The 26,590-nt window shown below is 29.9% G+C and overlaps 3 protein-coding genes and 2 pseudogenes across 11 annotated transcripts; 1 reads left to right on the top strand and 4 right to left on the bottom strand.

Annotated features, from left to right (window-relative positions):
- Nucleotides 1-3,822: 3,822 nt before the first annotated feature.
- On the top strand, nt 3,823-5,886 carry LOC149883859 (uncharacterized; annotated as a pseudogene).
- Nucleotides 5,887-6,103: 217 nt separating this feature from the next.
- LOC149883858 (uncharacterized) lies at nt 6,104-9,141 on the bottom strand. The gene has a single exon (XM_090099193.1). It carries the CDS (start codon nt 8,725-8,727, stop codon nt 6,679-6,681), a length of 2,049 nt encoding a protein of 682 aa, XP_089955319.1. The 5' UTR covers nt 8,728-9,141; the 3' UTR covers nt 6,104-6,678.
- Nucleotides 9,142-13,421: 4,280 nt separating this feature from the next.
- Nucleotides 13,422-14,640, bottom strand: LOC149883857 (uncharacterized; annotated as a pseudogene).
- A 3,019-nt stretch (nt 14,641-17,659) lies between these two features.
- Nucleotides 17,660-18,756, bottom strand: LOC149883856 (uncharacterized). Its single transcript, XM_090098844.1, has one exon. It carries the CDS (start codon nt 18,535-18,537, stop codon nt 17,665-17,667), a length of 873 nt encoding a protein of 290 aa, XP_089954970.1. The 5' UTR covers nt 18,538-18,756; the 3' UTR covers nt 17,660-17,664.
- A 2,714-nt stretch (nt 18,757-21,470) lies between these two features.
- On the bottom strand, nt 21,471-26,553 carry LOC145185487 (rap1 GTPase-GDP dissociation stimulator 1-A-like). Of its 9 annotated transcripts, none has more exons than XR_016455956.1 (15): nt 26,293-26,509; nt 26,044-26,148; nt 25,804-25,929; nt 25,033-25,176; nt 24,762-24,890; nt 24,548-24,673; nt 24,294-24,453; nt 24,017-24,145; nt 23,855-23,934; nt 23,670-23,727; nt 23,403-23,528; nt 23,156-23,293; nt 22,951-23,076; nt 22,733-22,858; nt 21,471-21,699 (listed from the first exon to the last, which is right to left on the bottom strand). XR_016455956.1 is itself a non-coding variant. In XM_090098834.1 (15 exons), exons 1-15 carry the CDS (start codon nt 26,384-26,386, stop codon nt 21,575-21,577), a joined length of 1,782 nt encoding a protein of 593 aa, XP_089954960.1. In that variant the 5' UTR covers nt 26,387-26,553; the 3' UTR covers nt 21,471-21,574. The 9 variants fall into 9 exon arrangements, 5 of the variants coding, with proteins under 5 accessions (XP_089954960.1, XP_089954962.1, XP_089954963.1 ...); XR_016455955.1 differs by having other exon boundaries at nt 23,156-23,296; nt 23,416-23,528; XM_090098834.1 differs by having other exon boundaries at nt 23,156-23,296; nt 24,307-24,453; nt 26,293-26,553.
- Nucleotides 26,554-26,590: the final 37 nt, after the last annotated feature.

Genomic DNA, 26,590 nt, shown 5'->3' with positions numbered 1-26,590 from the left:
TATAGATATTCTTAACATTAACTTATGTACATATATGCTTAATAAAATAAATATTTTTAAATTTAGATCATTTAAATAATTAAAGCTATAATGCAAATTCACAAAGTTGGTATTAGGTTGTTAATTGAGACTTGTTGTCGTAATCAGAAGTCTCCATCTGATGCTCACAAATTCTTAACTACTGCCTGGGGTGAGGATGCAACTTCCATTCAAACAGTATACAAGTACTATCAAAAGTATTCTACATCAAACATAAGTGATTATAGTCATTTTTCAGATGAATTGAGGTCAGGTAGACCCAGTACCTCAACAACTATAGACAACATTGAAATTATTCAACAACTGCTTGATGAAGACAAATTTTTAAAAATTGAGCAAATTTGTGATGTCGTGAACATTTCTTTTGGTTTAGTTTATTCAGTAATCACCAAAAAATTGATGAAAAGATCAATTTGTTCACAATGGATTTCATATGGCCTCACCCAAGCAAATCAACAAAATCGGGTTGAATTTGCGCATAAATTTCTGACCATCCTACGAGATGAATTGAATGTTGAACAACGTCTAATTGTTGTGGATGAGAAGTGGATTTACCACAGATCAATCGGGTGCAAGCGCAGTAATCGCGCTTGGATTTCAAAGGGTGAAGAAGCTCCGAAACGTATCAGGAGATCACAATTTGATGCAAAAGTATGGCAATTTGCGCTATCTCATTTGATGGCAAGGCCTATGTTGAGGTACTTCCAAATGGACAATCGGTTAATTCAGAAGTGTACATGCTTTTCCTATCAAATATGCATTTCAATTTTGTCAACAAAGGCATGAAAAGAGTAACATGGAACACAATGCTCCTTCAGCACAATAATGCCAGGCCATATGTGTCTGCTGCAGTCAGAGACTTTCTTGCTGAGAAAAAAGTCACCCGTGTCATTCAACCTCCATATAGCCCCGACTTTAACTTGTTGGACAGATATGCTTTCTCTTCATTTGAATTTTATCGCAAGGATTTGGATTTTCAGACAAAGGAAGAGGTTCAAGAAGCCATGGAGACAAACTTAGGGTCACATTCACATGATCATATGCAACGGCAACTGGAAAAACTGAAAACAGATTTAAATGAGATTATTTTGAAGCATGGTACCTACTTATGATCCACTCTTAATTTAATTGTTCTATGCTTATTCTTTGTTATAAAAAAAATTGATTGTATGAACTTTTTGATTGAACCAAGTATATATATATATATATATATATATATATATATATATATATATATATATATATATATATATATATATATATATATATATACACCTTGTACAGAAAGTTTAAACGTACTTGTTTTTTTGTAAATTATGGTAAGTTTGGACTGGTGCAAAGAGAAAATCTGATGATGCGTCTTCATTTTTTATTGTTTTTTTTCTTAGCCAATTATTAATTAAGAAAAAAACACAACTTTCAAAGAAAAAAACACAAAATCTTTTCTGAAATGTAATATGAAACACAAGAAATCAAAAAATTGATGAGAAGAAAGTGCAATAAAGTTTAAACGCACTTAGTAATTTTTTGTCATGGAAATATGTTAATATGGGATATGACCCCCGTTGTTTTTGATACATGCTTGTAATCGGCTTGGCATTGACTCTAAGATTTTTAATCATCTTGATTGGAATTTCAAGCCACAATTTTGTTAGTTATTTTTTAAGCATTTCGTGACTTGTTATTTGCTTTTTTGTTAGTTGATAATCCATCCAGCTCCATAAATTTTCGATCGGGTTTAAGTCAGGTGATCGTGCTGGCCAAGTCATGAGTCGAATATTACTTTCAACAAAATAATTGGTAATTGAATGTGCTGTATGACATGGAGCATTGTCTTGTTGAAATAACCAGTTTTGATCAGCTTGGAATAAATCACAACTAGGCATAAGCGAATTTTCCAAAATGTCACGATACCCATACTGGTTCAATCTTCCTTCCTATATTTTATGACAGCCAACGCCTGAGCCTGATATGCATCCCCATATGCCGACAGAGCCACCACCTTTTTGAATACGGCTGTGTATGTGTTGCTTCAAATATTTTTCCGTATTTTTGCGATGAACAAATCTTTTGTTTTTTCTGTTAATAATTTCAAAATTCGACTCATCGCTAAAGATAATTCTTTTCCATTGTTCCACTGAATAATTTAAACGCTCTTTGCACCATTTTTTTCGCTTTAGACGATCGGTTAACGACAACATAGGCTTTCTTACAGCATGAAACGAATTTAATTCTTTTTTGCGTGATAACTTACTTATTGTCGTACGACTAACTGTTTTGTCTACAAGCGAACTATTGATTTCTGCAGTCAAAGCTGACACTCCTGCTTTTGGGTTGCGTCTGCTAAGCGTATAAAGCATGTTTTCATCGCGAGCTGACAGTTTTTTCGGGCGCCTAATACGAGGTTTATCATTGACACTACTAGTCGATAAGTAATTTTTTATTGTTGTACGAACGCTGAATTCAGAAATATTCAAATGTTTGCCAATTTGTCGATTGCTCATTTTCATTTTATGCATGCCAATGACTTGCCATTTGATTTTCGATGAGACAGCTCTTTTACCCATGAAAATATGATCTTTTGACAAAGTTTTATCAGTTGAAAATGGCTGAAGGTTGAATCAAATCGTAGACGCAGTTTTTTTTGCAAAATAAAATAAGAATAAAGATGCAAGTACAATATGCTAACGATAGCAGGCTGTTGAGTGATAAAAATGCGAAAGACTGCAAGAAAAAATCAATCAATTAATTAGAGTTACGAGTTTTCCAACCAAAGTGCGTTTAAACTTTATTTCAAAAAATTGAAAGGACTTAATTGCTCCGTTAATTTTCTCATCACCCTCTACCTTCTTTATGGTGTCCTTATATTTTTTTTTTCTCTAAATCGATAAATTAAACCATTAGTAAAAATAAACATAAAAAATTCGGACCATATCTCATCAATTTATCGGGTTATCATTTCTTAAAAGAATTATCGACGTTAAAAAAACAAGTGCGTTTAAACTTTCTGTACAAGGTGTGTATATATATATATATATATATATATATATATATATATATATATATATATATATATATATATATATATATATATATATATATATATATATATATATATATATATATATATATATTAGGGTTGAGCTTTTACCGAAAATTTACCGGTAAATCGGTAAAATTGTTTTACCGATTTACCGGTAAAATGATGTCGGTAAATTTCGGCAAGTATTGTTTTTTTAATAACGTTGAAGGATGCTTGAAAATGTTTTAGAATGCTTGAAATGGCTCAACCAATAAATTAAAAATTTAATTAAAAATTTAATTTTCATTTTCCTGTCAACAAAGCTGTTGTTTCTTATGCTTGAAAAGTGATTTTGTTGGTTTAGTTTTGTCTAAACACTTTAAGAAAAACGTTTTTACTTTCTTGTGACATTTATCAATCAATGTATTTTGGAAAACGATATTACATCCACGGTCATTTACAAATAGTTATAAAACATAAAAATAGGGACAAAATCACAGAAAAAATAAAATTACACAACATTTAAACATAGAAATAAATTTTAAAAAGTATATATTTTTGTTACATCTTCGACTTTTCGAATTTATAAAAACGTTCCATGTTTTTCTTAACTTTGTTTAGCGTTTAACTTCTTTTTTTTTTTTCATACATTTTAATTTAAAGATGTCTTTTTGTTGTATTTGATTGACATTTTTTTTTCTTTTTTTTACTTTTGGCTTAATTTTGTTAATGCTTTCATTTATTCTTTAATATATATATATTTTTTTCTTTTTTACTTTTAATAGTTTTTGTTTTTTTCTAGATGATTTTTTTTTTCTTTTTTTTTCACCGTTACAAAAAAGCGACCGTCATTTGCGATGTCATTGCGATGTCTTCATCATTCATATTTATTGTGGTCTTTATCACTAAATTTGATTTGCGTTTTGGCAAAATGTCGGACGCTTGGAAACACTACACCTTAAACAAAGGGAAAACAGTTACTTGCAAAATTTGTGGAAATACAAGTCAATACACAAGTTCCACAACTGGAATGTGGTATCACTTAGACAAGAAACATGAAGTCAAAAAGGAAACACAGGAAAAAGTGACACCAAAAGCTGCATCAAAATCAAAAAGGCCTAAGATTTCAACTTTTTTTCAAAAGCAATCAGTTGAAGAAGTGATTTCAAGACTTAGAGCACTGGATGGATTTAGTTTCAATGCCATTGTTAACAGCTCTTTCATTCGATCTGCAATGTCTGAAAAAGGTTATGATTTCCCAAAAAATCACAAACAAGCAATCCAGTCAGTTAAAAAGTTTCCAACTGGCGTAAGAAATGACCTTAAAAACACTTTCAATTCTTTAGTGACAATGGGAAAACGCTTTTCAGTTACACTGGATGAGTACACTTCTTTGAAAAATCGAAGGTACATGAATATTAATATTCATCAAAAAAACAATCACCGGAATTTGGGCTTGACTCGAATTTCCGGATCTCTGCCGGCTGAAAAAGCTGCAGCTGTTGTCACTGAAAAAGTGGCAGAATTTGGGTTGAAACTAGGCGACAGCATTGTCTGCTCAGTTACTGACGGAGCTTCCATGATGGTTAAGTTCGGAAAACTGGTTCCAACCGAGCATCAAACTTGTTATACCCACGGAATGCACTTGGCCGTTCAAGAAGTGCTGTACGAGAAGCCTTCTCAACAAATCCAACAAAACTCATTTGAAGAAACAAGCGACGACGACGAAGTCAGCAGTGACGAATCTGAATCTGACATCGAAGTCAGTTTTCTTGGTGCCGCCATGGATGAAAACATTCCCATTCCGAAAGTGAAAGTTCACTTGCAATCTGTCATCACAAAAGTCAGAAAAATTGTCAAGTTATTTCGAAAATCGCCCGTCAAAAATGACGTCCTTCAAGAAGAAATTAAGAAAGAGCACGGAAAAGAGGTTTCACTTATCCTTGACTGCAGAGCAAGATGGAACAGTCTGCTATCAATGATTCAACAGTTCCTCAAAGTCAAACATTCAATCAGAAAAGTATTGAAGGACATTTCTCCACATTTGATTTGCAGTGATGATGAAGAAGACATTTTATCCGACATTGTTGCTGCTCTTGAACCAGTAAAATTAGCAGCAGAAGCACTTTGCCGACAAAATGCAACTCTTCTTACTGTGAAGGAATTTTCAAGTTTCTTGTGAACAGGCTGAAACAATAAGATTCACCTCTTTGAATTGCAATGAAGAGTGCAATTTTGAGACGTTTTGAAGAGAGAAGGCAGAGCAATCTTGTAAGCTTGTACAGATATCTTTCCAATCCAGAATGCTTGCCCGACATTGAAGAGCATAAAATTTTCAATATGCCTCCGAAGTCTGTACTTCAAAAGACCGCAAAAAATTGCTGTCTAGGCTTTTTCCAACAAATCCAGATGACCTGGAGTTTATTCAAGAAGTGCATGGCTCAGAAACTCTTGACGAAAATCCACTTTCTCTTGAAGAGGAACTCGAGGAAGCAATTCAGCATTCGGCCAAAAAACAGCGACACAATTCAAACGACGAATTCAAGGCCATTTCAAAAGAAATGTTGGTCTATGAAGCGACCGGAAAGAGAACTGCAAACCTTGAACTTTTTGTTCAATGCACTAGAAACCATCCCACCAACAAGTGTCGAATCTGAGCGAGTCTTTTCTGTCGCTGGATTATTTGTGACAAAAATTCGATGCAGAATGAGTGACGACTTACTTGATACACTTTGTTTTCTCAAAGCTCATTTTTTATCCAAAAATAAATCTCAAACCTAACATTAATGTGTTTTATTTACTTATTACTGCATTTTATGGTCTTCTGTATATGCCTTTTTATTTTTTACCGATTTTACCGGTAAATTTTGATATTTTTACCGTTTTACCGGTAAATTTAAAAGTCGGTAAAAGCTCAACTATAATATATATATATATATATATATATATATATATATATATATATATATATATATATATATATATATATATATATATATATATATATATATATAATATATGAACTTCAATAAATACGAATTCTCTCAATACTAATTTTTTATTTTATCTAAGAAATTTTCGCTAGATTATTGATACTAGCATCTTCAGCTTTAATTACAAATATTATTAAATTAAATTACAAACAAACATTAACGGTAATGTCACGTTTTAATGGCTTCTTTAAACTTCGCTTTAGTTGGGCTTCTTTAATATTTCGTAGGTATAAAAAGTATGGCGTCCAGAATTGCGTTTTTACATATTGACCGTCATCTAAATTCATACCTCCATTTTTAGGTCCGCATTTGTTGAACTGAATTTCGATTGCCTCTCGAACTTTTCTTTCAAATTTTTTGGGTTCTACTTTTAGCGTCTTTACTTGATCCCATTTTATATTACCTGAACATTTAATTTTATGATGGCCAATTGCATATTGTTCTAATTTTTCTTCAAAAACATTTTTTTGGTGTTGTTTTGTTCTTGTTGCTATTTTCATTTTTGTTTCACCGATGTATTTTTGTTTACACTCGCATTCTATTAGGTATACTCCGGGATGGCTATTTGATGGTAGTTTTGTTTTGTTGCGCGAAGTTAGTAAAGATTTAAGATTTGCACTGGATTTAAAGACTGCCCTGTAACCTGCTTTTCCTAAAGATTTTTCGAAGTTTTGGTGATAATACTGGGATCCACGGTAGTGATATAGTTGGCATAGTTGCTTTGTTGTTAGATAAAACTATTTCATTATTTGAGTGTCGTTTTTTTATAACAATATTTGCAAGGTCTTGTAATTTCTTCTTTTCGTATCCATTTTCAGCAAACACATTTATTAGGAAATCGATTTCTTTATTCAAAAATTTTTCAGAGCAAATTGATAAAGCTCTATGAATAAATCCTTTAAATATTCCTTCCAAGATTTTTGGATCGTGGTTTGAATTGGGCTTAACCTGAATATTTGTTATTGCTTTTTTTCGATGTATGTTAAAATCATATTTACCTTTTTGATTATTCGTTATTTGGATGTCTAAAAAATTTAATCTTTTATTTTCATCTTCCAATTCAATTGTGTATTTGATGGCATGATGTTGACTGTTTAATATTTGTTGAAAACGGATGGCATTATCTTTATTTGTAAATCTTGCGTGGCTATCATCTACGTACCTGAAAAACGATTTTATTTCTAACGGTGGATTAGAATGAAGCGCAATATTGATTGCTTTATTTTCAAAAAATTGCAGGAAACCTTCCGCAAGTACTACCATGAGTGAAAGTCCTATTGGACCTGAATCTACAAGTTCATGAATTTCTTCATTCCATAAAAAATAACATTTATATAAACACAGTTCTATTAGTGATTTTATTTCTGAAACGCTTAGTTTTGTCAGTTTATTTAAATTTGAGAAGTGCTCTAACATATCAAGAAGAATTTTTGTAGCCTCTCCCAGAGGAATTGATGGATATAAATTGACAACGTCATAAGATACTTGTATTTCATCATTTGATATATTCCAAAGTTTAGCTGTTTTTACAAAAGTTGACGAATTTTTTAACTTTGTTATGTTTTTATCTAAGATTGGTAAAAATATATTTACTAGATATTGTGGTATTCCATAACTTGGTGTCCCGATGGTTGAAACTACTAATCGCATAGGGTATGATTTTTCCGGTTTGTGCGCTTTAATTACACCATACATACGTGGCGGTACTGGGTCGCTTGGGTAAAGACTTTCATATTCTTTTTTGGTAAATCGCCCTTTTTTATTCAATTTTGATAGGTAAGTTCTAATTTTAGTAGCAAATGAAATGGTAGGGTCCTCTTTAATTATCTTTGTTTTGCCAATCTCTTGACGAATTTTGTCAATGGCTTTGTTGTGTTCTATTCTAACAAAGCCTGCTCCTTTATCAAAAGAGTATATATCAATGTTTCTGTCTTCTTTTATTTGTTTTAATGCTTCCCTCTGTTTATAATTTAAGTTATTGTTTTTTTGCGGTTTAAGCATTTTAAGTTGCCTCAACACGTTTCTGCGTAAGTCTTGTGAACTCTCAATTTTGTTGCAATACTCTAGTTTTAACGCAGTGGATTCTGTTATTGAAATAATGTCTAAATAGGGTATATTTTGTATAGTTGGAACAAATTTTGGTCCTAGTTCTAAAAGATTCCTGTGGTTTTCAGGTATTTCCGTTTCACATAGGTTTAATACAACATCTTTAAGAATTGAAGGAGTCTCAGCTTTTTCTTTTAAATTTATATTTTTCAAGATATTAAATTTTTTGATCAGACGATATTTAGATTTAACAAACATTTTTTCTCGGGATTTTTCGGTAACATTTTCGACAGATTCATAATCATCTTGAGTTAATTTTTTATATAAATAGTTTTGGATATCTTTTACAAATTTTATATGATTAAAATAACGAGTTCTAGAATCGTTTTTGATGCATATTAGTAATTCAAAACGGTACCTTTTAGTTATGTCTCTTCCTCTTTTGTTATTTATTGGACATACAACTCGAAGCGATTTTGGTATTAACTTATGTTTTACACACTTTTGAAGAAAGATATATTGATTCTTCGATTTTGCCATATTTCTTTTTGCTTGTTGTAATTTTTTTGTTTCTTTATAAAGTTCAGCTCCGTATTTAGCTGTGAAATAAATTTTAAATGACGACATCTTGTATGAGAGTTGAATAAATTTAATATATGAACTTCAATAAATACGAATTCTCTCAATACTAATTTTTTATTTTATCTAAGAAATTTTCGCTAGATTATTGATACTAGCATCTTCAGCTTTAATTACAAATATTATTAAATTAAATTACAAACAAACATTAACGGTAATGTCACGTTTTAATGGCTTCTTTAAACTTCGCTTTAGTTGGGCTTCTTTAATATTTCGTAGGTATAAAAAGTATGGCGTCCAGAATTGCGTTTTTACATATTGACCGTCATCTAAATTCATACCTCCATTTTTAGGTCCGCATTTGTTGAACTGAATTTCGATTGCCTCTCGAACTTTTCTTTCAAATTTTTTGGGTTCTACTTTTAGCGTCTTTACTTGATCCCATTTTATATTACCTGAACATTTAATGATGAAATACAAGTATCTTATGACGTTGTCAATTTATATCCATCAATTCCTCTGGGAGAGGCTACAAAAATTCTTCTTGATATGTTAGAGCACTTCTCAAATTTAAATAAACTGACAAAACTAAGCGTTTCAGAAATAAAATCACTAATAGAACTGTGTTTATATAAATGTTATTTTTTATGGAATGAAGAAATTCATGAACTTGTAGATTCAGGTCCAATAGGACTTTCACTCATGGTAGTACTTGCGGAAGGTTTCCTGCAATTTTTTGAAAATAAAGCAATCAATATTGCGCTTCATTCTAATCCACCGTTAGAAATAAAATCGTTTTTCAGGTACGTAGATGATAGCCACGCAAGATTTACAAATAAAGATAATGCCATCCGTTTTCAACAAATATTAAACAGTCAACATCATGCCATCAAATACACAATTGAATTGGAAGATGAAAATAAAAGATTAAATTTTTTAGACATCCAAATAACGAATAATCAAAAAGGTAAATATGATTTTAACATACATCGAAAAAAAGCAATAACAAATATTCAGGTTAAGCCCAATTCAAACCAAGATCCAAAAATCTTGGAAGGAATATTTAAAGGATTTATTCATAGAGCTTTATCAATTTGCTCTGAAAAATTTTTGAATAAAGAAATCGATTTCCTAATAAATGTGTTTGCTGAAAATGGATACGAAAAGAAGAAATTACAAGACCTTGCAAATATTGTTATAAAAAAACGACACTCAAATAATGAAATAGTTTTATCTAACAACAAAGCAACTATGCCAACTATATCACTACCGTGGATCCCAGTATTATCACCAAAACTTCGAAAAATCTTTAGGAAAAGCAGGTTACAGGGCAGTCTTTAAATCCAGTGCAAATCTTAAATCTTTACTAACTTCGCGCAACAAAACAAAACTACCATCAAATAGCCATCCCGGAGTATACCTAATAGAATGCGAGTGTAAACAAAAATACATCGGTGAAACAAAAATGAAAATAGCAACAAGAACAAAACAACACCAAAAAAATGTTTTTGAAGAAAAATTAGAACAATATGCAATTGGCCATCATAAAATTAAATGTTCAGGTAATATAAAATGGGATCAAGTAAAGACGCTAAAAGTAGAACCCAAAAAATTTGAAAGAAAAGTTCGAGAGGCAATCGAAATTCAGTTCAACAAATGCGGACCTAAAAATGGAGGTATGAATTTAGATGACGGTCAATATGTAAAAACGCAATTCTGGACGCCATACTTTTTATACCTACGAAATATTAAAGAAGCCCAACTAAAGCGAAGTTTAAAGAAGCCATTAAAACGTGACATTACCGTTAATGTTTGTTTGTAATTTAATTTAATAATATTTGTAATTAAAGCTGAAGATGCTAGTATCAATAATCTAGCGAAAATTTCTTAGATAAAATAAAAAATTAGTATTGAGAGAATTCGTATTTATTGAAGTTCATATATTAAATTTATTCAACTCTCATACAAGATGTCGTCATTTAAAATTTATTTCACAGCTAAATACGGAGCTGAACTTTATAAAGAAACAAAAAAATTACAACAAGCAAAAAGAAATATGGCAAAATCGAAGAATCAATATATCTTTCTTCAAAAGTGTGTAAAACATAAGTTAATACCAAAATCGCTTCGAGTTGTATGTCCAATAAATAACAAAAGAGGAAGAGACATAACTAAAAGGTACCGTTTTGAATTACTAATATGCATCAAAAACGATTCTAGAACTCGTTATTTTAATCATATAAAATTTGTAAAAGATATCCAAAACTATTTATATAAAAAATTAACTCAAGATGATTATGAATCTGTCGAAAATGTTACCGAAAAATCCCGAGAAAAAATGTTTGTTAAATCTAAATATCGTCTGATCAAAAAATTTAATATCTTGAAAAATATAAATTTAAAAGAAAAAGCTGAGACTCCTTCAATTCTTAAAGATGTTGTATTAAACCTATGTGAAACGGAAATACCTGAAAACCACAGGAATCTTTTAGAACTAGGACCAAAATTTGTTCCAACTATACAAAATATACCCTATTTAGACATTATTTCAATAACAGAATCCACTGCGTTAAAACTAGAGTATTGCAACAAAATTGAGAGTTCACAAGACTTACGCAGAAACGTGTTGAGGCAACTTAAAATGCTTAAACCGCAAAAAAACAATAACTTAAATTATAAACAGAGGGAAGCATTAAAACAAATAAAAGAAGACAGAAACATTGATATATACTCTTTTGATAAAGGAGCAGGCTTTGTTAGAATAGAACACAACAAAGCCATTGACAAAATTCGTCAAGAGATTGGCAAAACAAAGATAATTAAAGAGGACCCTACCATTTCATTTGCTACTAAAATTAGAACTTACCTATCAAAATTGAATAAAAAAGGGCGATTTACCAAAAAAGAATATGAAAGTCTTTACCCAAGCGACCCAGTACCGCCACGTATGTATGGTGTAATTAAAGCGCACAAACCGGAAAAATCATACCCTATGCGATTAGTAGTTTCAACCATCGGGACACCAAGTTATGGAATACCACAATATCTAGTAAATATATTTTTACCAATCTTAGATAAAAACATAACAAAGTTAAAAAATTCGTCAACTTTTGTAAAAACAGCTAAACTTTGGAATATATCAAATGATGAAATACAAGTATCTTATGACGTTGTCAATTTATATCCATCAATTCCTCTGGGAGAGGCTACAAAAATTCTTCTTGATATGTTAGAGCACTTCTCAAATTTAAATAAACTGACAAAACTAAGCGTTTCAGAAATAAAATCACTAATAGAACTGTGTTTATATAAATGTTATTTTTTATGGAATGAAGAAATTCATGAACTTGTAGATTCAGGTCCAATAGGACTTTCACTCATGGTAGTACTTGCGGAAGGTTTCCTGCAATTTTTTGAAAATAAAGCAATCAATATTGCGCTTCATTCTAATCCACCGTTAGAAATAAAATCGTTTTTCAGGTACGTAGATGATAGCCACGCAAGATTTACAAATAAAGATAATGCCATCCGTTTTCAACAAATATTAAACAGTCAACATCATGCCATCAAATACACAATTGAATTGGAAGATGAAAATAAAAGATTAAATTTTTTAGACATCCAAATAACGAATAATCAAAAAGGTAAATATGATTTTAACATACATCGAAAAAAAGCAATAACAAATATTCAGGTTAAGCCCAATTCAAACCACGATCCAAAAATCTTGGAAGGAATATTTAAAGGATTTATTCATAGAGCTTTATCAATTTGCTCTGAAAAATTTTTGAATAAAGAAATCGATTTCCTAATAAATGTGTTTGCTGAAAATGGATACGAAAAGAAGAAATTACAAGACCTTGCAAATATTGTTATAAAAAAACGACACTCAAATAATGAAATAGTTTTATCTAACAACAAAGCAACTATGCCAACTATATCACTACCGTGGATCCCAGTATTATCACCAAAACTTCGAAAAATCTTTAGGAAAAGCAGGTTACAGGGCAGTCTTTAAATCCAGTGCAAATCTTAAATCTTTACTAACTTCGCGCAACAAAACAAAACTACCATCAAATAGCCATCCCGGAGTATACCTAATAGAATGCGAGTGTAAACAAAAATACATCGGTGAAACAAAAATGAAAATAGCAACAAGAACAAAACAACACCAAAAAAATGTTTTTGAAGAAAAATTAGAACAATATGCAATTGGCCATCATAAAATTAAATGTTCAGGTAATATAAAATGGGATCAAGTAAAGACGCTAAAAGTAGAACCCAAAAAATTTGAAAGAAAAGTTCGAGAGGCAATCGAAATTCAGTTCAACAAATGCGGACCTAAAAATGGAGGTATGAATTTAGATGACGGTCAATATGTAAAAACGCAATTCTGGACGCCATACTTTTTATACCTACGAAATATTAAAGAAGCCCAACTAAAGCGAAGTTTAAAGAAGCCATTAAAACGTGACATTACCGTTAATGTTTGTTTGTAATTTAATTTAATAATATTTGTAATTAAAGCTGAAGATGCTAGTATCAATAATCTAGCGAAAATTTCTTAGATAAAATAAAAAATTAGTATTGAGAGAATTCGTATTTATTGAAGTTCATATATTAAATTTATTCAACTCTCATACAAGATGTCGTCATTTAAAATATATATATATATATATATATATATATATATATATATATATATATATATATATATATATATATATATATTTAGTGGACCAGTGAAGAGTTGTCAAACAGCTGATGAAAAATTGCATCAATACATAGAAGTTGCTCATGAATATGAAGCAAAAGAAAGGGCAGATTGCAAAAAAAACTGGAAGAGTAAAGAGTTTCCTGCTATTGGTATGTTTAAGCCTCTGCTTAAGCAAACAAATTACCAATTCATCAAAATATATACTAACATTAATGGCAATTAAGAAGATAAATAACATCAAGCTGCGACAAAAAACTTTTTTTTCATGCATTGGATTTGACAAAGCTATGTGGGTGTGTTTCCCTCGTCATAGTTACGCCTTTGCCACAGCAATCTTGGTTTCTAGTTTGGTAATGTAGAGACAGCTATTAAAAATATAACTATATCTAATTAGATTATACAGTCGTTTTATTGACAATAAATGCTTATTAAAAGCCTTAATTAAAATTAGAAATGTTGTTGTTAAATAAATGATGATGAAGATGATGAAGATGATGATCATCATGATGGTCATGATGATCATCATGATCATGATCATGATGATGATGATGATGATGATGATGATGATGATGATGAAACCAAATTAGATGCAAATGAGAGTATTTATGATGATAACGATGGGGCTGATTGTACTATTATTAATGATTTATCAAGGCAGATGCACTTATGATTAATATCTAAATAATATTCTTTGATTGAATTAAACTTTTTTTTACATATACATGCAACAGTCAACATAATTAAAAGAGAATTTGTTTTAATACTGGATATCAAATCTTCAGGTAAAATAAGCTGTTTATATTTTGGACATAATGTTTCATTGAGTTGGTTAACCTTTATATTTTCCATAAAACAGAAAAAACAAAATAAGTGTTCACATTTTTTTAGAGTTGCTGGTTGTTTTGGTATTTTACCACAAAAATTACACTGGTAAATCTGTAAATGAGGATTGATTTCTTTTTTTTAGTTCTTCAATATCTATTTCCAAGTCATGTGTTGTCACAATGCTTTTTTTAATGGTAGCAATCATGGAAGATGACCACACTTTTTTACCAATACCAGGGCGACCAATAAGATTTTTATTGTTTTAGTGATTTAGTAACATTTAAACTTTTACTGAATTTTTCTACCTGCTGACAACAATAGCATTCATCACAATGAGTTTTCCAGTTCAGATTTAAAAGAAGTGTTGTTGATTTCATTCTTTTGATCACATTCTTTATTGTATCATAACGTTTTGAAAAATTTTAGATGAGTGTACATTCTCTAAATCTGACAACATTACCTGGAATACATATTTCAATGTTATTTTTTTGGTTTATTCCAATAGGATACTTTAAAAATCCTGTAAATAGGATTCAAATTTTTGCAATGGATTTTTATCTAATAATAACTAAACTTTTTGGATAGTTCTTGTGAATAACCATCAAACTTAACCACATGCATTATGTAGTGTTTATATTCATGAAGTAAGTTAAGCTAATAAATCAATAAAAAAAACTGCATATAAAGTAAAAGATTTACTTTAAAATTATTAGAAACATTTAGTCAAATTTTTTACATAAGGACAATTTTATAGCACAAACGACATAAATAAAATGTTATCAATTTAGAACAATAGTTAGATGTAAATTTTGAACAAGAAAAAAAATTGAGATGCTAAGATTTTTTATAAGTAATAAAAAGTTAAAAGATTCATATAAGTAAAAGTAGAAAAGTTTTTAAGTTTTACCGCTCAAAAAAAATGTAAAAAGACGTCCAAATTTGTAAACAAAACAAAGAAAAAGTTATTTTATGTAGATCCTCTTCAATCATAAAATAACATTACCCTTTCATTTTACTTACTTCTTAATAAAATTAAGTTACCGAAACACTACTAATAGCCTAAAAGCTGGTTATCAACGTAGACGATTTTAAAAAACACGATAAGTAATGAAAAATTGGTCGCAAAATTCATTTTGTAAAGGCGGCTTTCCACGGAGCGAATTATTTCGCGCGAAGCGAATTAATTCGTGTCTATTTTTTCGCTGAACCAGAAATTTGATTTCCACGTAAGTTTAGCATAACTTTAAGCGCGCTTTTTGGAAAACATGTTGACGAAAAAAAGATGGCTGTTATTTCGAAGAAAATTAATTATTTTAAAAATGATGCAAATGAAAAGAGAAAAAGTAAAGAATAAAAAACGATTTTGGGTAAGAAAAGTTTATGCCGAACGCCTACAGAAAGGAGAGTTTCATTTATTAATCCAGGATTTACGTTTACACGACCAGGAATATTTTTTTAAGTATTTTCGTATGTCTCCAACAACTTACGAAGAGTTGCTTTCGTTCGTAGCGCCTATCATTGTAAAACAGAGAACAACCATGAGAGACCCTGTTAGTCCTAGTGAAAGGTTGGCCGTAACACTTAGATTCCTTGTAACAGGTGATGCTCAGTGTACTATTGCTGCAAGTTACAGAATCAGCGCTTCCACTATCAGTAGGATTATTAGTGAAACGTGTGCTGCTATTTGGACTTCATTGAAAGAGAGAAACTATCTACACGTTCCATCAGAAAAACAAGAATGGAAAACAATTGCAAAAGAATTTGAAAATATGTGGAATTTTCCGCATGCTATAGGTGCAATAGATGGCAAGCACATTGTTATGCAAGCTCCTCATAATGGCGGATCAGAGTATTTTAACTATAAGAAAACGCATAGCATAGTTCTTCTAGCTGTTTGTAATGCTAAATACGAATTTACTATGGTGGACATTGGTGACTCTGGAAGACAGAGTGATGGTAGTGTTTTTAATAACTGCAGTCTTGGTTATGCAATTGAAAATAATAAATTGAATATTCCTGATCCAGAAAAGATTAGTAATTCAGATAAAATAATACCGTACGTTTTAGTTGCTGACGATGCTTTTGGTTTAAAAAGGCACATGATGAAACCATATCCCAATCAAAACATTCTTTTAAAACAAAAAATATTTAATTACAGACTTTCAAGAGCCAGAAGGGTTATAGAAAATACATTTGGCATTGCCACATCACGCTTTCGAATATTTCGCAGACCAATTATTGCTAATCTCGAAAAAGTAATTTTGATTACACAAGCGATTGTAGCCTTACACAACTTTCTGATGAAAAAAAGGTCAGCAAACAATTATCTCTACTGCCCCACAAATTATACTGATATTGACGGTCCTGCTGGGTTTAGACCAGGTGATTGGAGGCAAGATAATTCATGTTCTGCTGCACTGCAACCACTGTCATCAGGTTCTAACAACTAATCAAAAGACGCAAAGCAAGTTAGAGACGACTTTAAAGAGTACTTCAATTCACCAGAAGGTGAACTCGAATGGCAATTAGACTTAGTAAATAGAAATTCATAAAAAAATTGCTTTAAAAAACTGTTAACATGTCAATTCTGATTTTTAAAAAAAAATTTAAAATGTTCTAGAATTTCTGTAAATTTCTATAATTTCCGTAAAGTTTCTGGTTTTAAATATATATGTTAATACTTTTGATAAACATTTAGAAATTCATTTGAATGTTATTTCATATAATTTATTTGTATCTGTAACACAGATAAAAATAAGGCATTAGCAAATATAAAATATATATAAGTAGATTTAAAAAAAAAAAATTAAGGTGAAAAGTCTCCATAGTAAACCATGTAGTTTATGGGTAGTTGCTATCATCTATTAGTCAAAATATTACGACACTTTATATTCTGATATTTTATTAAGACAAAGTTATTAATGTTAACAACTGATATGATAAAAAGACTTTTAGAGTAAATTATAATATAATTTATATATATATATATATTATATATAATATATATTTATATATATATAATATATATATATATATATATATATATATATATATATATATATATATATATATATATATATATATATATATATATATATATATATATACCTAATATAAGCCTATATATAATAATAATAATATATACCTAAACACTCTATCATAAGTGTGTATATATATATATATATATATATATATATATATATATATATATATATATATATATATATATATATATATATTGTATAATTGCTATAAATCAGTTATCTAGTTTTATTGCTAAGATTTGGTCTTATAAATATTATCAAGTTTTTTTGTATTGGTGTAATTATTTTTTAAGTTTTATTAACTTTTTATTAATTTTATATATATATATATATATATATATATATATATATATATATATATATAGTTATATTATAATTTAAGTTATATTATAATTTACTCTAAATTTCTTCATGCTCGCCATATTTCATGTTGAAAAGAAGTGTTTTTATCTTTATCATAGCCCGTCTGTTTTCTTTTATTGGGAGTTCTTTCATAATTGGAATAAGGCTTCGACAAAATAGGGTTGTTTCATCTTCCTCGACATCTTCCATTGACTTTTTTAACATCTTGTCACACTCTACTAATGATTGTGACAATTGTGACAATGACTCATCATTTTGATTTTTGATCCGTGCTTTTTTTGGAATGGATGGTCTTGTACAGCTTAATCTTTTTCGATTTTCAGTTAGAATTAATTCACTGCTACAACTACTGACACTTGGACTTAATGGTGAAATACTATGCTGTGAGTGAAATGACGGTGAAGCAAAATCTGGAAAAATATCTACATTAGATTCCGTTAGTTTGTTTGCACTTTTTTCATGTAAAAATGCCATTTGATCAAAAAACCTACATTTTGGTAAGTTTGAGGCTGCTGCTCCTGATCTAGTCATACGGTTACGTTTATCTAAACATTTTTTTAGTGTATCTTTCAGATTTTTTAACTTTTTCTGAAGGAAGTCCTCTTCCTTACAAAATTTTAATGCAAGTTTTTTCCACGCATTTAATTTCACTAATCTATCTTTGTATGTGGGATGATTAACATCCCATAAGCTTGGAAGCTCACGAACAGCTTCAAGAAAATTATCTATATCGAATTCAACAGGCATACAATGATCGCTTTCATTCTCTTCATTTTCGACTACTTCACCAACTACTTCTTCATTCGTAATTGCAACTTCATTTTGAGAAGCATTTAATAAAGCTTCCAATAAATCAACGTTAACATTTCTTTCTTTAAACCACTGAATAAACGTACTATTGTCGGCCATTATAATTTTGTTGAGTTTGTTTATTTCCGAATTTGCATGTTTGAATATTTCAAAGGTTCTGATTGGCCCTTTCTTCAAGCGAAAAAATTCGCTACAAAAAAAGTAGAAGTCGATCCAACTATTTTGCGAAGAGAAATTTTTCGCCTTGCGATAAAAAAAATCTTTGTGCGCATGCTCTCAAATATTCTTGGCGAAATTATTCGCTTCGCGCGAATTAATTCGCTCCGTGGAACGCCGCCTTAACGAAGGTCACTGATCTCTATAATTGAGAGCTTACGATAAGAAAACTGCAACGGCAACTTCTGCAATTTATTATAAATATTTGACAGTAGGCATGCGCAATGAATGAGATTCCCTGAAATGCCGTTTTAAAACTTTTTATGCAACGTCAAAACGTTGAAATTCGTGTTTTCTGAAAACGGCTTATAAATGGATCAAAGTAGTGCTTGCTCCAAAAAAGTAACAAAGTAATTATTTAGTTTCTGATACAAATTACAAATTCTGATAGGATATATAAATAAGTATAAATACATAAATATATAAATCTATCGAGTATCATATCGAGTAGTCTACATGGGCAGGAAAACCGTTTTAATAAAATACACAGTGCTTCTACCGGAGTAACTTTAAACCCGTTATAACATACAAACTCTTGAAGTAGTTGAAATACGTTGAGTAAGCGATATATATCACTACGTAGAAATCTAAATTCACTTTTGCATTCATCATCAGACATAATTTCTAAACAAAATTGCTTATAACTTCAAAACAGTAAATCTGGATTCTTAGACAAATGTAATTTGTACAGTAGTAAAAATACCTCGTCCTCTATGATATTATATTCTAATGCAAGTAATAAACTATTTCTAACATTTCTTAAAGGAGCCATTTTTAAATTTTTTTTTGTTTATTTCAAGATGTTTTCTTTTTTTGGAAGCGGAAATTCGTAACTAATTTTATTAGAATACCGCAACTGCATGTCGCAACCGCTCGATCCAGACCTTTGTCGTCTCCGTTGCCGTTGCAGTTTTCATATCGTAAGCTCTCTAGTTTTCATATCGTAAGCTCTCTAATAACTGGATAGCGCAACTCTAATATCAAAATTGACGCCAAAATCGCCATATTGGAAAGCCCCAGAACAATGAAATCTGATATGTGCGATAAAGCGATAAGCCGAAAAACAGAACTTAAAGCTTACGGGATTAAAATTTTTGGGGTTTTCCAATATGGCGATTTTGGCGTCAAAAAATATAAAGTTTTGCTCGGAGTTGCGCTATCCAGCTATTATAGAGATCAGTGAACGAAGGTCCGTAGCCATTTTGAAAGTTCTAAAATTTTCATAATTTAACTGCGCTTGCGCACAATAACCTGTCGCTTATTAACAGAGTTTGAACGACCGTGAAAGCGGTTTAGATCTGGATTTTTTCAATTTCTATTTAAAGTGAATTATCAATTGTAAAACACATGTGAAATCAATTTATAAAAAAATGGTGCCATATTTTTGAAAGGTGCGTTATATGAGAAACATTTTCGGATTTCCTTTACATAATACCTGCAATGACTTTTTGAGAAGTAATAATATGTAATTTGTTTTTTTCTACACTCATAAAAACGCAGATATTTACAGTGACAACAATAAGTTTGTAACAGTTAGGCAATTAATGTTTTTTATTATTTCTATATTGTGTAGCTGAATATATATATTGTTCAACTCTCAATTTTGTTTTTCTTTTCAAAATTATTATTAAAATGCTAATAACTAATTATGTTTTCAGTATAAAATATCAGCTGTTTTTGAGGGAGGTTGTTTTGCTAACAAACCAATTTTTATTTAATTCAATAAAAGAAAATTTGGGGCAATACTAGGTACAAACAAAACATTTTTATTACACAAATATTGCCACAAATTATAGTACGTATTTCAAATTTCTTAAAAACAATAAATTTTGATGAATGTCTTTATATTGATTTATTTGTCATAATTCATATTATGTTCATATAATTTCATGGTGTAGGTTATTCAGTTTTTTTAGCACTAAATCTTTAGTCAACTAATTTTAGTTACGCTAAAAAGCTAGTCGACTAAACTTAGTTAGACTAAAAAGTTAGTTGACTATTTTAGTTAGACTAAAACTAACCTTACCTCCCCCACCCCTACATACGAAGTATAATTTTTTTCTTTTTGTATCATTATATTAAGTTATTTCTAGATATTTTTATTTGTAATATATGTCTATAAACCTGATTTTTTTTTTACTTCACAAGTCCTTCATGTTTTTACGATAAAATCAAAAATAGTTATAGAATTATAGTAGGCTAAAACTTATTCACAGTACTGTATGTATATATAAATATACACTAATTCATTTCAGGTTTCTCGCGTCCGGTAAATCATGCTGCCGGACGAAAAAGACCTCCTGATATGAACTAGTCTCAAATATTTTTTCACAAAAATTGAAAATAATCTTTAAAACGAAAAATCGTAAACATACTTTGTAACATTTCAATTATCGAGAAGAGCTGAATTCGAATTCTTTCGAGGATATTGCTTGAAATCTTTCATCGTGCTGTGTTAACATAATAAATTTCATTAAACTGAGAAAGACTGCAAAGTGTTTTGCTTTTACATTAAAATATTTCACGTTTAACTAATATTTTAAGAATTTAAAATATTTCACGTTAAACTAATATTTTAAGAATTTAAAATATTTCACGTTAAACTAATATTTTAAGAATTTAAAATTTAGAGTCCTGAAATCTGACGATTTCGATACAAAAAGACCCAAACAACGTGAAATAGTAATATATAGCATAACCATCTCACAATTAACCTGTCTCCTATTGCTCTCTCAATAGGGATATCATCAAACTAAAAGTTGTTGGGAAAGGAGCAGCAAACGGAGGGAAGGAGGGAATTTTAAGGCACATTTTACTTCGGTTTTAATGCTCTTATGATTGCATAATTTGTGACTAAATTAGATTCATCTAATGTACAAAAAATATAAAAACATGTCGCTCATTTTTTTCAACTAATCAATCACCATCTACCAATGACAGACAGAGTTTCGTTCACTTTATTACTGATAATTTGTTCGGAATGATTTTTTAGCAAGTCCAATATCTTGTTAATTTCGTATTCTTCAAGTAAATCTTTTCCTCCGTCTATAAAAATTAACAATTTTTAATACACAGTTAGGGGCCGATTGCATGAGAAATATTAGGCCGGGCCGAACTTTAGCTTGTTTTTTCCGGGACAACATTTTACATCACCCCTAAAAATCCTTTTCCGAAGTTAATAAGGAATAAGCAAAGACATATGGAGAGAAAATTGAGAGCATCTGGCCATTTGCATTTAATATCTATGCATTAGAATTTGCCATCACATCTAAAGAAAAGTATTCCCTTTTAACTAAAGTGAGAACTTTTGATGGCACACTTAAATTGGACACGAGTCTCATTAATAGATCCGAAGCCTTGTACCATGCCAAAAACTAACTCAAACTCTGAGACTAATTTTCATAGCTCTTCATTATTATTTGGCAGGTACAAATGTTTTAAAGCAACAACAATATTAATGGCTTTACATACAACTTTCAAAGTCTTTGAAATGATGCATTGATGAATGCCTAAAGTATTAGCAGTCATCAAAAAGGAACCTGCATAGTTTAAATAGTAAACAGTTATTGCTACTTTTTTGTGTTAGCAGATAATTATAATTAAGACAGTTTGATCTTGGACTCATAAAAATATGCATGCAACAACAAGTTCAAGGAAGACTCTTGTCATTCAAAAATTTCTTCTACAGGAAATTTTCGGAATATCTGGTCTAATTATTCTGTCCCTATAAATCAGTATTTCCTTTTTCTATCTACAAGCTTCTTAGTTTTTTGTAGCAATCATGCTTCAAACAGCTTGTAAGGTATTACTTAACCATTAAGGGAGCTGTGAGTAGGTTGAACTGTTGAACTATAAACAGTGAACCGAATATTATTTATAACCATTTCGAACTTTTGTTTTTAATTAACTTACTTCATTTTTTTTTATCCCAGCAGGGCCGAGATGAAAGCACTTATCTGTTTTTACGGAAACTTTTCAAGATGGTACCAGGCTGCCATCTTAGCCTGGGCTGAATATTCTTCATGCAATCCGCTACTTAAATTATTATTAGTTAAGTCTATAATAACTTCCAACTTACTTAAAGAAGCTGTTGCTTGAATTAGAGTGAGACCGTTAAATATTGTCTGTGGTTGAACATCGACTTGTTTCAAAATTTTTACAAGTTTTTTAATACAACCAGCCTTCTTAACAAGCTCAACACAATCTAGAAGAATTTAAGGAAAACCCAACAAACAACCAATGTAAAATCTTTTATTTTATTGCAAAATGAAAGAAAATCATGAGATAAAAAAGTACCATTGACATTGGCAACAATCATTATAAGAGCAATCAACCCCTCATTCTGCATAAGCATATGATCAGAATCAAGTAAATAGTTTATTGGTCCAATACATTCACACGAAAGCGCAGCACGAATTGGAGCTGAAATAAATAAAAGATGATGAGCAATTATTATAAAACAATAACAACTACAACAACAATAACGACTATGAAGTGCAACCTTCTTCATTAGCGTATTTGATAATAGCTGCCATTAACCTTTGGGCTTCTGCTGGTGTCGAGCTAATCATGGTTACATCACTGAGTGTTTTGATTTTTGTCAACAGTTCGGCATCGTTACATAACTTAACTGCGAGATCTTCTAAAGGAAATTCACAGCTTAAAAACATAAACCAAATAAAACAGCAAAAAAAATCTCTATGGAACATAAAAATTGTAAAGGTTAAAAACCAACAACAATTATTTACTGTGGTTTTGTACCAGCAGCCTCACGATGGCCAAAGCCTTGAACTGTACACTCAAACCCGTCTTCTTAATCAGTTCTACAGCTGTATCAGCAAGGCCAGCATTAACAAGCAGCTGTTTGCTATCCACTAAAACAGTTATTTTTCAATTTTTTTATCAGTTGGATTACGAAAACGATGTACAAAAAAATCGTTTCTTAATCCTATAAAGCTGAAAATGCGTTATTTACGCAAAAAAAAAAAAAACAGATTGCAGTCGCCAGTGCTTACCTGGTATACATAAGTTTCTCAAACAACTTGCAAAAGCTTGAAAACGATCTTCATAGCCCTAGAAAAACCATTACTAGTCAAAGACATTTGCCATTGCTTTTCTCCATTAAAGGCTTACAAAAAAAAAGAAACATCAACAAAAGGTTTACAAAAAAAAATTAAAGAAAACAAAAAAGTTCACTCGCATCTTTTCCAATATTCAGATTTATTTCAGTGACTAATGTCCTATGAATGTCGATCTTTATTAAATGATCACATGTTGCTTCTACAAAAAAATAAAATATTTTAAGTAAAAAATAAATGATTGGAATCAAATAAACTTTTTATAGAAAATTTTTTTTTTTTACCACTTCGAGCATAATTACCCAATGCCAAACCAGCAGAAACCTGAACATGCTTGTTGGGCGATTCAATCCAACCAGCAAACTTATTAATTAAATCTTTCTCTTTTTGAAGTAATTTTACGAAGCTTTCTTCTGAATTTGTCGAAAATAAAAGCTCAAATTTAAATTCAATTTTTACAGCTCACGAAAAAAAAACAAAAAAAATTTTTACAAAATCTTTAAAATTAAGCTAATTAAGTTAACCTGGCCATTTATGAGCAGATTTTATAAGCAGATATACCTTGAATGCATACCTCCAGATGTTAGGACAACAACTAGGTCCACCATCTCTTTTAAAACATCATCAGAGCATTCAACCTCTTGAAAGTTGTCACGTGACTCCACTAACTCCATCAGCGCTGAAACAGCTCCAGCGTTACATAACAATTCTATAGAACTTTCTGAAAAGAAAATGTTTCGGTTGAATAGAACAATAGTAAGTATTTTACAACTGTAAAAATACTTTTTACATAACATTAATATAAAAGCTTTTACCTCTCTTCCCCAGATCATTGAACAGCTCTGCAAGAATTATCTTTTTAATGTTGTCATCAGAAGTTTTCATAATTTTCAAAATATCTTCAAGTATTCCGCTGCCTCCCAAAAATTCAATACCCAAATCTAAAAAAATTTAAAATATCAGAAAGATGACAAAAAAAGTTTAATAAAAGACAAATAATGACTTTTAAAATCATCTGAAAGCAAATACCAGAATCTGCGAGTAAAGAAATTCCAGCAACAGCAGTTTTAAAGTTTTTTTCATGTATTTGATACTTGTTAACAATTTGCTTCAACAAACTGAAATAATTAGCCCTTATGAATTCTTGTTTAATGTCATCTAAAATTATTAGATCAATTAGTAAGTATTGCATCATACTTTCAAATTTTAGAATCTGAAGAACTACCCTAAGCATCAACTACCCGTTAACATCAAAAAATAATATAAAAATAATATAAAACATCATAAAACTATTTTCTACCTGAATCAGAAATAATATTTTCTATGCACATACAAGCAGGATAAATTATTGTTTCCGAATCATTAGCATGATGAAGAACAGTGGTTGCTTTTTCATACAGAACTCTCACTCCACCTACTTTTGAAAACAATTTTCTTCCAACATCTAATGAGAAGATAAAAAAGTTACATTTCAATAGTTAGTAACAAAGTTACTAACTATTGAAATGTAACTTTAATAACATCATTATTGAAATAACATACTTATTGCTTTCAATAAAAAAATTATAAAACAAGAAAATAAAATCTTTATTTAAAATATATATATATATATTTTTCAAATAAATTGTATTAAGCATAATTATTTTACAAATCATTAAAAACAACAGAAAGTTAAGATAAACCAAAATAGATCTACTAACAAAAAATACTAAAATTAGTATTTAAAAGTGTAGATGCTTCCACATGCTTTTTTGCTGGCTTGGTAACTTTTTTTTACATTCAATTACTAGATTTTTACAAAATTAGGCTGGGGGAAAACTTTTCTAAACGGCTTCCAGTTATTATTTCTAATTTTATGAGTTGTCACTTTTCACAAAATTCCAATTCTATAAACTCCACTTTTCTAGTTTATTACTTTAAAGTTGTCTCATTACAAAATACTTAGCATATCTCTGTGAGACAGCAGGAGTTCTCAATTGCACCGATGTTTTTTAGACATAAAATTTCAAGTACAATTTTAAGTTGAATCATAAAATAACATAAAAAAAAAAAAAAAGCAAATAAAATTTACCATTTTCTGCACAGATATTACACAAGCAACGCAGCAGCTGATAAGTAACTTGAAGTTCACTATTTACCAAAGTACTTACTAATAATTTCATCAGATCCTCATTTGCTAATCGAGTCCTGTTATTTTCTGAAATAAATAAAGAATCTTTCAATGTTTTCAACTTCTTTTACTTTCATCTAACACTCTTCTAAAAAAAAAATTAAAAAAAGACCACTAAGAGTTACTGAGAAAAGTCTTCACCTATTTTAGCAAGTTCAGCAACCAGCTGAAAACTATTTTCTGAATTACTTTCATTTAGAATAGCTTTTAAATGAACAACATCATCATCATCTAATTCTGATAATTCTGCATAAAACAAAACAAATTTTTCACTTTAATTAATAAAATTTTACACACTTTTATTTGATCTTATAACAATTTTTTGACAATTTTAATAAATTTAGTGCCAAAAAAATCATCGACCAAAAAAAAACATTGACTTTTTCTTACCTGTCTCTAGTTTTAGCAAGCATTTCTTTATGATTTCCTCTATCATATTAATGTCTGATGCTGCAGAGGCCAATAGAGTTTTAAGTGAAGACATTATTTATAACTATTTAGACCCTTAAACTTTCTTTAATAATAAAATTTAATTTTTTATTACTTTTAAATATTCTAAATGAAAAAACAATTTCTCCAAGATAAAAACTGAACCAAAGATAAGAAATGTAGAGAAAGCCTAAAAGGATAATATAAATGTCTAAGAAATAAACAAAAAGTTAAAAGAAATGTAGTAAAGTAGAAAGAA

This window comes from Hydra viridissima, unplaced genomic scaffold (genome assembly GCF_058129835.1).
Source record: "Hydra viridissima isolate aposymbiotic clone 2 unplaced genomic scaffold, HvirCarnegie_v1 scaffold_9, whole genome shotgun sequence".
Classification (NCBI taxonomy): domain Eukaryota; kingdom Metazoa; phylum Cnidaria; class Hydrozoa; order Anthoathecata; family Hydridae; genus Hydra; species Hydra viridissima.
Note: the sequence above shows the minus strand (reverse complement) of the source record. Positions and strands in the feature narration are given on the sequence as shown.

What these genes read in the sequence shown, in the direction of transcription:
- LOC149883858 (XM_090099193.1), bottom strand. Translation starts at nt 8,727, where the DNA reads ATGTCGTCATTTAAAATTTATTTCACAGCTAAATACGGAGCTGAACTT.
- LOC149883856 (XM_090098844.1), bottom strand. Translation starts at nt 18,537, where the DNA reads ATGGCCGACAATAGTACGTTTATTCAGTGGTTTAAAGAAAGAAATGTT.
- LOC145185487 (XM_090098834.1), bottom strand. Translation starts at nt 26,386, where the DNA reads ATGTCTTCACTTAAAACTCTATTGGCCTCTGCAGCATCAGACATTAAT. An exon ending in CAAATACGCTAATGAAGAAG is followed by an intron (nt 23,077 to 23,155) that starts GTTGCACTTCAT and finishes TATTTATTTCAG; the next exon opens with CTCCAATTCGTGCTGCGCTT. An exon ending in GATTGTTGCCAATGTCAATG is followed by an intron (nt 22,859 to 22,950) that starts GTACTTTTTTAT and finishes AAATTCTTCTAG; the next exon opens with ATTGTGTTGAGCTTGTTAAG.